The sequence below is a fragment of the Rhinoderma darwinii genome, chromosome 4 (assembly GCF_050947455.1).
Source record: "Rhinoderma darwinii isolate aRhiDar2 chromosome 4, aRhiDar2.hap1, whole genome shotgun sequence".
Lineage (NCBI taxonomy): Eukaryota > Metazoa > Chordata > Amphibia > Anura > Rhinodermatidae > Rhinoderma > Rhinoderma darwinii.
In genome coordinates this window covers 324,607,680-324,619,998 of record NC_134690.1, presented here as the reverse complement: position 1 = coordinate 324,619,998, position 12,319 = coordinate 324,607,680, and the positions used below count along the sequence as shown (strand labels likewise).

Sequence of the window (12,319 nt, the reverse complement as noted above, 5' to 3'; positions counted from 1 at the left end):
GATGGGAACACCACCACCGTCACTTTAAATGGGGATGTAAGAATGCAACAGACCGTCTTTATGGGCCAGCTCCAGTCCATTCAAGGACTCACAGGAAGAAGAATCAATGTCAGAATTCGAAAACCCCAAATCTTTTTATTGTTCCATAGTACAGACACCAGCGCTGGTGTCTGTACTACGGGACAATAAAAAGATTATCATTTTTAGAATGCTGACGTTAGTGCCATGTTTAAGTCACTGAGCTTTTCAGGACGACCCATACTACTACTACTGTTTGTCTATGGAGATTGCATGGCTGTGTGCTTGATTTAATACAACTTTTTGCAATGGGTGTGGCTAAAACGTCAATACTTAGGAGGGGTTCCACCTACTTTTGGCCACATAGGGTACTTGTTGACCATGCCCAGTTCTTAAAGCTGCGGCATGAGGAAATAGATGACATTTTGGATTCCTTATCTATCACGGTTACATATGTTACAGTGAACATCTCGTGTGCCACTGCAACAGTTAAAATAATATACATATGGAAGTCGAATTTGAGATTAAAAAAAAATACCAGAGAGAAACCGGATTAACAGAGTATAATTTATTTTAGTGCTCATCCATATCATTGCATATTCCATGAGCAATGCAGATACACATTTACCTATATAGGGATAAATGCTTCAATTAGACTGAAGTCGTCTGGAGGTTTCCATGCTCTGCATTTACACTAAGACATTATGTTATGCAGACTACACGAAATAAAACTTACAAACCACACAAATACTGGTAAACAGAGCTAGTTGCTGAATACGGCCCACCTATACTTTTGTATTATGGCTGCAAGGGGTCCTAAAGACACATCAGACTGCACTGGGTTTGTTTGTTCTCTGTTACTACGAGGTCAAAAAGGTTTGCATAGGAGCTGTAGATACAAAACTTTCAAACTAAAGCCTATTGCAAAGTTGTTTTATTTTTTGGTTTAGATAAATTAGGTGGCAAGAATTTACACAGATAGAGTACAAGAAAGATTTTTTACATACAAACTAAATAAATAACAGGTATGTCCAAAAATGGGGGGCTGCTACAATTACACTACACTTGAAAATATTGGTCGTTAGCGCCAACGGCTAGTTGTTTAATGTGGCCACACAGGACCCCATTGGGATCTACGTTCGGTCAAGTAAAAATGCAGGGGTTTCTTGTGTTATATTTGTGATCCGGATGCAAAAATGCAGCAATATTAATTGCAAGTCCCCACATATAAACAGTGTGTGCCAGCACGAACAGACTCCTCCATTTCCATGAACTAACACCAAAGAGGATATGCCCCAATGTATAAATGGTCAAAACACCAAAGTCATACATAAAACACCAATACAAACACCCGGTGTTGAATGACCGAACATCTTGAATAAGATAGTTTTTATTGAAATATAATTTTAACAGATATAGAAGTAAAAAACCATGCAGACAAACAATGAGGGAAGGAGTAGCAATGTGCCAGAAGCCCACTTACACCCAACGCATTTCGCCACCAGGCTTCGTCAGGGCAAGTTTTTTAATTTGGCCACACAGGACCCCATTGTGATCGAAGTTCAGTCCAGTAAAAATGCAGGGGGTTCTGGGGTTATATTTGGTATTCGGATGCAAAAATGCAGCAATATTAATTGCAAGTCACCACCTATAAATAGTGCGTGCCAGCACAATGAGACTCCTCCATTTCCATGAACTAGGTGAATTCCTTGGATTATCTTTTACAATGAATATATTTTAATAACCCTAATATTTTATGAAGGCTTTATTAGTAGAAAGTCCTGTAAGGCCCTTCTGTAGGTATAAAAAGATTTAATAAGTGCAGACTAAGCTTGTAAAACACTGGCAGCTCTCCGGAATATCAAGGCTATTAAGGGCCTGCACTACACGTGTATTTGAGTAATAATGAAGAATAAAATATTGTTAAATCACCTCATAATTACAGAGTTATTATTTAATCTTTACTAAGGAGGATGGCATTCAATAGTCATTATTAACCTTTAAAGCTGGAGCTATAATGAACTGCTAATGTCTGACCTGCTAATAAGCATACATTAAGACAAAGTATTGCAGTAAAATAGAAGATATCTCCTTTTTACCATGCAACAACGTTAACTTAACTTTAAAGAGGCTCTGTCACCAGATTATCAAATCCCTATCTCCTATTGCATGTGATCGGCGCTGCAATGTAGATAACAGGAACGTGTTTTTTTTTGTTTTTTTTTAAAACGATCATTTTCGGGCAAGTTATGAGCAATTTTATATTTATGCAAATGAGCTTTGAAATGGACAACTGGGCGTGTTTTTTTTTCGTATTTCCAACTGGGCGTGTATTGTGTTTTTACCAACTGGGCGTTGTGAATAGAAGTGTATGATGCTGACGAATCAGCATCATACACTTCTCATCGTTCCCACCCAGCTTCTTTCACAGCAGACAGCATGACGTCACCCACAGGTCCTTCAACCTTGTCGTCGGGAGTTGTAGTATTACAACTGATGGAGTAGCGAAGGTTGCTTTCCCCTGATCTAGGATATATTATAAATGCTTTATAGAGTATATGTATAAAGTTTAACTAAAACTACATATTGAAAAAAAAATTTCATCCCAGTTCTAATAAATTCTGTGAAACATCTGTGGACTCAAAACCCTCACTACACCCCTAGATTAATTCCTTGAGAGGTGTAGTCTCCAAAAGGGGGTCACTTCTTGGAGGTTTACACTGTATTGGTACCTCAGGGGTTTTGCAAATATGATATAGTGCTTGAAAACTATTCCAGCAAAATCTGCACTGCAAAAAACCAAAAAGTGCTCCCTTCCTTCTGAGCCCTGCCGTGGGTCCAAACAGCAGTTTATGACCAAATATGGTGTGTAACCATACTCGGGAGAAATAGGGGGGAGGGCAGTATTATAAGGAATGCTGTAACCCAGTACTTCAAATTGAAAAAAATATATTATATGGTCATGGAACTGCAAGGTTGCTTCTAATATTCTTGCATTCAAAACATACACTTTAAAAGGTTTCTTGTGAATATTTTATTAACCCTTTTTGTTACCTGAAGTAAACAATATACATTGTCACAGTCAGAATAATGCCCTGGCAGCAGAACCAGATAAATTTCTGTCACCAACATACAGTAGCTTTACCTCTGGTCACTATGCTTTTTTCTTTACTGTAATGTTGAGGAAAAAAAACAAAAATGGACATTTTCGGAGCTGTCAAAATGAGTCCAAAGCGAACTTTATAAGAGGGTCTCTTCACACTAGACACTATTATTTCAGATATGAAGTCCTTCAGAGAATGAATTTATATTTCCACTTTTCTCTTAATAACATAGAAGGACAGTGCAGGTCAATATCTACTCTTATAATATAACACTAAAATGCTAAATCAGGGATGATACCATTTTAATAAATAAAAGGCATAAAAATTCTGTACAAATATAGAACATATCTGTATAGATAAATGCCAGTGTGATGCTCTCTCTTCAGTGGTCCCATTATTTTTTAAAGGATTTATAAAAAAGGAAACAAAAAAAAAGCTTAATAGATCTTGTATCATTTGTAAAGTACGGTGATGTGAGCTCAAGTCCATTAACGTCCAGGTCGATGTAAAGCAGAGTTTCTGCGCAGTATATTCTCGAATCCACTCAATGTACAGCCCATTATCCCCAAGAAGTCTCAGTCATGGTCTTCTGATGTGTCCCCAGGACAATTCGACTGCATGTCTTCTTCATCTGTGTAAAACATATAAAAGTCACGTTAAAAATCAATATTACTATAATAACCTTATTTACATTCTTTAGTATGATCTATATTTTTTTATGATTTGCTTCTTTTATTGCAGATTAAGAGAACTGTTCTTACAAAGTGTGAGAAAGTCACACAATGAACACAGTCGCCCCTAAACTGTTAGTTGCAGAGAAAGCCACATTTGAAACTGGTACAAAATGGCAAGTGAGCTCAGACTGATTCATCAACGACACCAATTTCCATTCATCCACCAGCCAATGTGGAAGCATGAAATGCTTGGATTGAATAGGAGAACATATGTGGGGTATAGTAAAAATTCTTTCCAAAACAAAGATAAGCCTGTAAGGCATATTCTACAATTCATAAACTTCACATTACGTTTGTGCTTTTTGGTATTTGTCGGATGAAATTGATTAATAGTACCTTCGTATGCCGTGCCACACCAAATGCAATACACATGTTGTCCTCTTAAATAACTGGTCAGAATCTGTAACTTTTCCATTGTCTATACAGAAAAAAACCAAAACGTTATTAGAAGAACATTACAAGAGGAAAAAAAATAATAATTCTACGCGTAAGGGGAAATGTTCATAATTAGAAGACAGAACTTGGCTAAGTATATATTCTTTTTATGGCTCACTTTCACAGTTCACATGGTCCTCGTAAGGACTGTAGGGCGGCCGTAAATAAAAGTTGCTGAATGGACCGGCTCTTCCTAGTGTGATATCTGCCCTTACTTTAGTTTTGTTTTCCCGCTACCCACACATCCTGTACAGAGAGTTAAAGAGCAATAGAGTTAATGGGCAATAGAAGAAAGAAGCTTCAGCTAAAATCTATCCACTCCTCCTGTCTAATATTTACCTTATTAGTGTAGACAGATTTTTAGGGGACTGACAAAGTTTCTGAAAATTTGAAGAGAGCCCGCAGAGAGGGAATAGGGTACTGCAATGCTCAGGAGTCTCTATACATTTTACATTTAGTCGGCAGCACTTGACGTTTACACAGGGACATGTGCAGCCGACAAACTGAATTTTTTGGGCTGCATAATATATGAGATAAGCAAACAAATGAGCTTTTGCTTGCTGATAATCTGGAACGGGCATTCATACAAGCGCTCATTCAGCTTAACATCTGATCACGTGAAAGGGCCTTTACTTTTAATGTAACAAAGCCATAAGCAGATAACCGGAACAAATGTTACGAAGAAGTCTATTGTTTCGTTTTAGTAAACAATAGTTATCAGATAAGCTAGAAATTATTTCTCTGCAGATAGTCATTTTCATTACACTGGAAATATGTGGCTAAAAGGCCTTTAACACCGGCCGACAGACGGCGGGTGCAGCGAGCGCCGATCAACGAGATATCGTTGATCGACGCTCGCTTGCTCCGGTCACACGGAGCTATGGATGGGACGAGCGGTCATTACGCCGATCGTTCGTCCTTATACATTATCATCATGTTGGCAGATGTGCTGCTGACAACGATAAGATTTAACTTTTTTAAAACGATACGATCAGCAGATGGTTAAGCGCTTGCTCGTTCTTCTGCGGATCGCTGCCCTGTTTACACAGGGCAATTATCGGCAAAGAGCGTTATATGAACGCTCATCTGAACGACAATCGCCCAGTGTAAAACCCCCTTAATTCTGACACGCATAAAATGACTCATTAGAAAAGTGGAAGTAGTATCAGACACGACTAAAAACAGCAGTATCAGCATTACTACCTCTACATATTATTCTGCAACAACATACACTTATCTCCTGTTCCGGCACTTCATCATCATCGTCCTCCTTCTCCTCCTCGGTTTCTGAATCTTCTTCCTGTGTATCGGTGGGAGGCCAATACCAGGCCTCTCGTGGAGAGCTTATGTCCTAAAGAAAAGAGAAAATCAGTGAGGTTTCCAAAGACGTGTATACAGTGGTAAACAGTGTTAACAAAGACTCAACCGTTTTAGATGCCAACTCGGCATAATTTTTTCTTATTATAAAAGTGAAACTAGATGTTTGCATGAAAAGGTGTTTTATGAGAAGTTGCCTGGGATAAGTTTGGAACCATCAAAAGCAGCTAAAAATATCTTATTCTAATGTTCTAAGCTTAATAATGGCAGCAGTTTCCCAGACAGAGAGATTCTAGGGAAACTAACTCTACGGCCGGGTTCCCATGTAGCCTAAACGCTGCAGAATTTCCACAACAGAATTCTGTGTGGAAATTCCGCAGCATTTACAGTAGCAGAAAAGCGGATGAGATTGAGAAATTCTCATATCCAGGCTGCGGGAAAAAACCGCAGTGTAAACGTTAAATTGACCTGCGGTGCGGAATTTAATTCCGCAGCATTTCAATTCATGGTGCGTTTTTGTTGATTTTCTGCTGTAAGTTTTCCCCATTGAATTCAATGGGGATGCAAAACCAACAACAGAAAGCCAAGTGTTGTAACTTTTGCGGCGTAATCGCGACGATTACGCCGCAAAAATCGCAACTCCGGAAAAAAAAAAAAATCACTTACGTGGACCGCCCTCCTTCTTGGAGACCAGCCTCCTGAAATGACGTTTCATCCCATGTGACCGCTGCAGCCAATCACAGGCTCCTGCGTCACATGGCCTGCAACGTCATCATAGGAGGCCGGAGCGGACGTCAAAGGAGGGGGTAAGTATGAGCGCTTTCTTACGCAGCGGAAATTCCGTCCTTACCTAATTTCTTCTTTAACCCCTTTGGGACGAAGCTATTTTTTGCGTTTTCATTTTTCCCTCCCCGCCTATCAGGAGCCATAACTTCAATTGAGTGGTGTGAGGGCTTATTTTTTATGCCATATACTGTGTACTGGGAAATTTAAAAAAAAAAAATGCTATGTGGGGTGGAATTGGAAAAAATTGTGATTCCCCCATGGTTTTTTGGGTTCTGTAAAAACGACAACTTAACTTTATTCTACGGCTCAATACGATTACAGGGATAGCAAATTTATATAGTTTTTTTTTATATATATATTTTACTACTTTTACAAAGAAAAAACAATTTGTTAAAAAAAAAAATATTGTTTTGTTTCACCACATTCTAAAAGCCATAACTTTATTTTTTTTTGTTGATTGTGCGGTGTGAGGGCATATCTTTGAGGGATGAAGTATACATCAATACAATTATTGACATACCTTATAAATGTAACCATAGGATATTGCCTGAAGAAAAATTATATACACACACACACACACACACACACACACACACATATATATATATATATAAAACACACACACACACACACACACACACACACACACACACAAAGAAGATCTTGCAGTACTCCAAGTTCATAGTATAAAAATGTGGTTTATTCAGACATTAAAAGGTGCAATATATTTACATCCAAACTCCTATATACAGAGGTGTAACTTGAAGCTCCTGGGCACCAATGCAAATTCCTATGTGCCTTTTATAGTAATGGTATCTTCTTATGTTAGGCACCAAGGCCTGGTGCGACTGTTGCCTCTGCACCCCCTACAGATATAGATATATATCTATCTATATCTGTAGGGGGTGCAGAGGCAACAGTCGCACCAGGCCTTGGTGCCTAACATAAGGAGATACCATTACTATAAAAGTCACATAGGTGTAACTTGAAGATCCTGGGCACCAATGCAACTTCCTATTATGTATATAGTTGTTTGGATAACTTTGCTGATCACGTAATAGTAGTATATATTAATATACTAGTAATGTCAATGTTGGCACCATTGAGAAAAAGCTGCAGTTAAGTGATGTCTCTCTGAAGATTCATGTGCACTTTTCTATCATGTGGATTTTGAGAAAAGCAATCAATTGGCGTTGATGAAGTCATTAGCTTACCTTCTGCTCATCTAGCTGCAGGCATGCTCTTTGGCTTTTCCTAAGGTCACCTTCTAGTTTTTGCTCCTCTTTCTTACTTCTCATCCTCAACCTTGAATTTAAGTTGAAAAATAGTGAATTCACTCTGTAGTATTATATGGAGCCAAATAGATTACTGTAATGATCTGAAAGTGGGAAAGAAGCCTAGTAACACATGCATACACTAAGATGTTATAATCTGTAACCATTGAGAGAGTTTTGACTTATGGCATCACAGTACAGTTTGGCATGGTAATCATGAAAGAAAAGGAGTTTGCTACATAGAATGGCTAATACTTCTGGAGCCATTATTGCCTGTAATGTTTGGCAATTATCAAGTATTTATGAAGAGCGGTATGCGAGTAGTGCAGCTAAAATCTTAGGGGACAGTTCACACTCGTGTAATAGCCGGTTTGAATTGCTACCATCTGGAAGGCGGTATTCTGTTATTAGATCACGCACGAGGAGGTTTAGGGACAGTTTCTATCCTACAGCAGCATGGTTTCTAAATAAGCAAATGTAATTGAATGACATGTGCTGGCCTAAAGTGTTTCTTTTCCGATATGTTCCGACTATTTGTGCTTTTACATTTTCCAATGTGTAAATTGCAGATGTTTTATGCTGTGATTGTCATAGTTGGCAATAAAGTTTTCTATTCTATTCTTGATACAATTCCCTTTCCAACATTATGGGGTTTTCAACATGAAAACATAATAAACACCACAGAATTGTATTATACTACACAGACTATAGCGCTGCAAGAAATAGGAGCATGGTATTTACATATCTCCATGAATGAATGTCTGCAAAGTTTAATAACCTACACACCATTTTCGCTTGCAATATTAGGAGGAGTATACACCCATCCTCACGAGCTTGTTTTTATCCTTTCAGCCTATTTCTGTGATGCCAATAGCATCACTTTCTCTACACACCAATATTTTATTACATGTGCATATAGTTATTACACACATAATACACTAGTTTCGTACAGTTCACTTGACTAATGAAGACTCTATAACCCATTATTAAGATGGAGCGTCCATTGGAGGTAAAAACTGTGCGTTTTGGTGCGATTTTTCACAGCACTAGGCACATACAATTCGTAAGCGTAAACGCAAGATAAATTTACATGCTGCGGATTTTAAAAGCCGCACCGCAGATCGATTTACATGCGGAAAAATACCGAAGGGAGTACTTGAGATTTCGTGGAATCTCATGGACTATGCTGGTACTGTAGTACGCTGCAGTTTTGTAGCTTGCAAATACGCGTGGCAAAACGTATGCATTGACCCTTAGATAGTTTTCTGGTATGGGCAAGGTTTTCTTCTATTGTACCTTGTTAGTGACATGTTTTGAATCTGTTTTTGTATTGGCAGTATAAAGGGGTTTTCTGGTCATCCTTAGGGTAGGCCATCCTTCATTGATTGTGAGCTTTCTGAAGGAGCCCCGGCGCTCCAGTGAGTGCTGCTCCACTTTATTGCTTACACAGCTCCATAGTGCACAACACAGTCAGATTTCTGGTGACTGTGTACAGAAGTACAGCTTCCGCTCATTCAAGTGAAGGGACAAAGAACAAAGCTGTAATCCTGTGCACAGTCGCTATGAATGTGATCGTGTCTTGAAGTACAGAGTTGTGTAAGCAATGAATAGGAAGGAGCGCTGTATGGGAGTGAATATCATGTACCGAGTAAACGGTCCAACACTTGGCAATTTGTACTAATTGTCTCTTATTATAAAATCACAAGGGAGAAGGACATAATCTATTACTTCATGTCCTATAGCTCCTTTTGCTTCTGATCATGTAAATTTAGCTGGAATATTCCATGTCGTGTATTAATTTTTATAGGAATAAACTGTACTTTTGTTTGCTAGTTAGGGGGATCACATTTAGTACACCTACCACTACTGTGTCACCTTCCTAACAGCAAGTTTGCACATCCCTAGAGTGGGAAGGTAGTTGTGTGAAAAGAGATGGGAGATATATAAAGAAGATTATGTTCTGTCTTCCACTGAAGAAGCCAGAAAATGAGACACGGCATCTGTCCACTCTGTAACTAGAGGCCAGCTAAGAGGCTAAACTACTCCTGTTGTAGTAACTATTTTAGTTCGGCCACTTGAACCTCTAAATTATGCCTGAAGTTTTGAAAACCAAGGTAAGTCACTTTCCGCGTTTGCAAAATATATATCCCCTTCTTAGTGCATGCCCTGATAAAGCATTGGACTTGAAGTTCTCCGACAGAGGGTACCGCTTGGAAGTAATCCTTGAGCACAAACTCCCATTCACTGGTCTAGTAGAATGCTGTAATACTGTGAACCGCTGCCACAAGTGTGTCGGCAATTCACAGTACGAGCAGAAAAGGAATGTAGGGGAAGCAGCGCTCGTATGATCGTTGCGGTGCCTTCAAAGCATCAGATCGGCGGGGGTCCTGTCAATCGGATACCGATCGATCACATTAGGTTGATAGGATTATGATATTTACATCACCACAAAACCCCTTTAAGTATTTTGCAATTATCCCTGTCTTACGCCAAAATACACAGTGACATAGAAGAGGATAACTCAAAATCATAGAAGCAGCTATATATAATATATAAATAGACATATAGGTAAAAATGTATAAAAATTAATCCATCACTTTAGCATAAAAGGTGACAAGTAATCAAATATTCTGCATTATCAGGCGGTAATAGAAAATTATTTAAACGTTACATGTAAGGGTAGAGAACGGTCAAGAAGGCAGCACGGATACAGGTTTCAGTGCTAGATACAGCTGCTCTGTATAGAAAATAGCTGTATCTCAAAAAGTAAAAAATATTTTTAATAAAATGTAATAAGGTTACTTAAAGGAGCTTCACTAAGTATGTACATATGCTGATCAGATAGAACATTAAAACCTTTGGTCGAATATCGTGTAGGTCCCCAAAACAGTTTTGACCTATCGGGGCATGGACTCCACAAGAACCCTGAATGTGTCCTGTGGTATCTGCACCAAAATGTTAGCAGCAGATCCTTTTAGTCCTGTAAGTTGCGAGGTGAGGGCTCCATGGATCGGACTTCATTTTTACCAGCACATCCCACAAATGCTCGATCGGATTGAGATCTGAGGAATTTGGAGGCCAAGTCAACACTTTGAAATATTTGTCATGTTCCTCAAACCATTCCTAAACCATTTTGCAGTGTGGCAGGGTGCATTATCCTGCTAAAAGAGGCCACTGACATTAGGGAATACAATTGCCATGAAGGAATGTAGTTGGTCTTCAACAATGTTTAGGCAGGTGGTATGTAGTAACATCCACATGAATGGCAGGACCATAGTTTTCCCAACAGAACGTTGCCCTGATCATCACACTGCCTCCGCCAGCTTGCCTTCTTTCCATATGACACCAGGATGCACTCTCTTCCCCAGGAAAGAGACGCACATGCACCCGGCCATCCACATGATGTATGACTTTTTCTATTACATCAGACCAGGCCCCCTTCTTCCATTGCTCCATGGTTCAGTTCTCATGCTCATGTGCCCATTGTAGACGCTCCCGACACAGGTCAGCATAGGCTACACCAGCCCAAAACCCCAAACTGTGATGCACAGTGTGTGTTCTGACAACATTCTATCACAGACAACATTAAGTTTTTCAGCAATTTTTGCTGCAGCACAAAGTGAGATCAGACCAGGTGTGTGTGTGTGTGTGTGTGTGTGTGTGTGTGTGTGTGTGTGTGAGAGAGTGAGAGTGAGAGTGAGAGTGAGAGTGAGAGTGAGAGTGAGAGTGTGTGTACTAACAAAACACCTATTATAAACCATGAATACAGTGTTCCTTGGATCATGCCTTTCACACTATCCTTGTGGGGATTCCCAGGCTCTGACCCTCTCTGAACTAACTGCAGAGCCTTTATGGCTCTGGAACAAGGCCAGTAGCTTCACCTGAGCTGGCTAGGCTAGGGGGGGGGGGGGACGGACGCCTGGAGTCTTGATTGTCTTACACACTTCTAACTTCTAAATGTTGTCATTCATTTGTAAACTGCCTGAAGAAGGAGCCTGTGTGCTCTGAAAGCCACATATAGAACTTTTATGGTTAGCCAATAAAGGTATCATACCTTCTATACTTTTGTCTTTTTTGACACAAAGGTATTTAACATTGCATCTTACACACTTTAACCCCTTCCCGCTCCTGGACGTACTATTAGGTCATGGTAACTATAGCGTTCGCGCTCCATGACCTAATAGTACGTCTCGGGAGTAACGGCCGTTTCGGCCGTCCTCCCGACACATACAGGAGCTGTGACAGCTGCTGTCTTGTTCAGCAGCTGTCACAGCTCCTACAGCGGGGACCGATCTCTGTGTCCCCGCTGATTAACCCCTTAAAAGCCGTGTTCTATAGAGATCGCAGCTTTTTAGGGGTTAAGCTGCCATCACCGGCCTGCTACAAGATAGCGGCCGGCGATGGTGACTATGGCAACCGGACACCAAACAATGGCGTCCGGCTATGCCATAGACGGAAGCCTAGTGGGTCCTGACAACGTCAGGACCCACTATGCTTGCTGTCAGTGAGTAGCTGACAGTTCTAATACACTGCACTACACATGTAGTGCAGTGTATTAGAATAGCGATCAGGGCCTCCTGCCCTCAAGTCCCCTAGTGGGACAAAGTAATAAAGTAAAAAAAAAGTTAAAAAAAAGATGTGTAAAAATAAG

General features: G+C 39.8%; 1 protein-coding gene across 1 annotated transcript in view; it reads right to left on the bottom strand.

Moving 5' to 3' along the window:
• Positions 1–571: 571 nt before the first annotated feature.
• The window catches only part of GPATCH11 (G-patch domain containing 11), a 51,030-nt gene continuing 39,282 nt past the window's right edge, over positions 572–12,319 (bottom strand). The window contains exons 5-8 of the mRNA XM_075862813.1: positions 7,609–7,699; positions 5,523–5,642; positions 4,193–4,274; positions 572–3,753 (exon numbers count right to left, since the gene is read on the bottom strand). Coding sequence (XP_075718928.1) covers positions 3,698–3,753; positions 4,193–4,274; positions 5,523–5,642; positions 7,609–7,699 — 349 coding nt within the window. The 3' untranslated portion in view covers positions 572–3,697. The remainder of the gene's footprint in view (positions 3,754–4,192; positions 4,275–5,522; positions 5,643–7,608; positions 7,700–12,319) is intronic.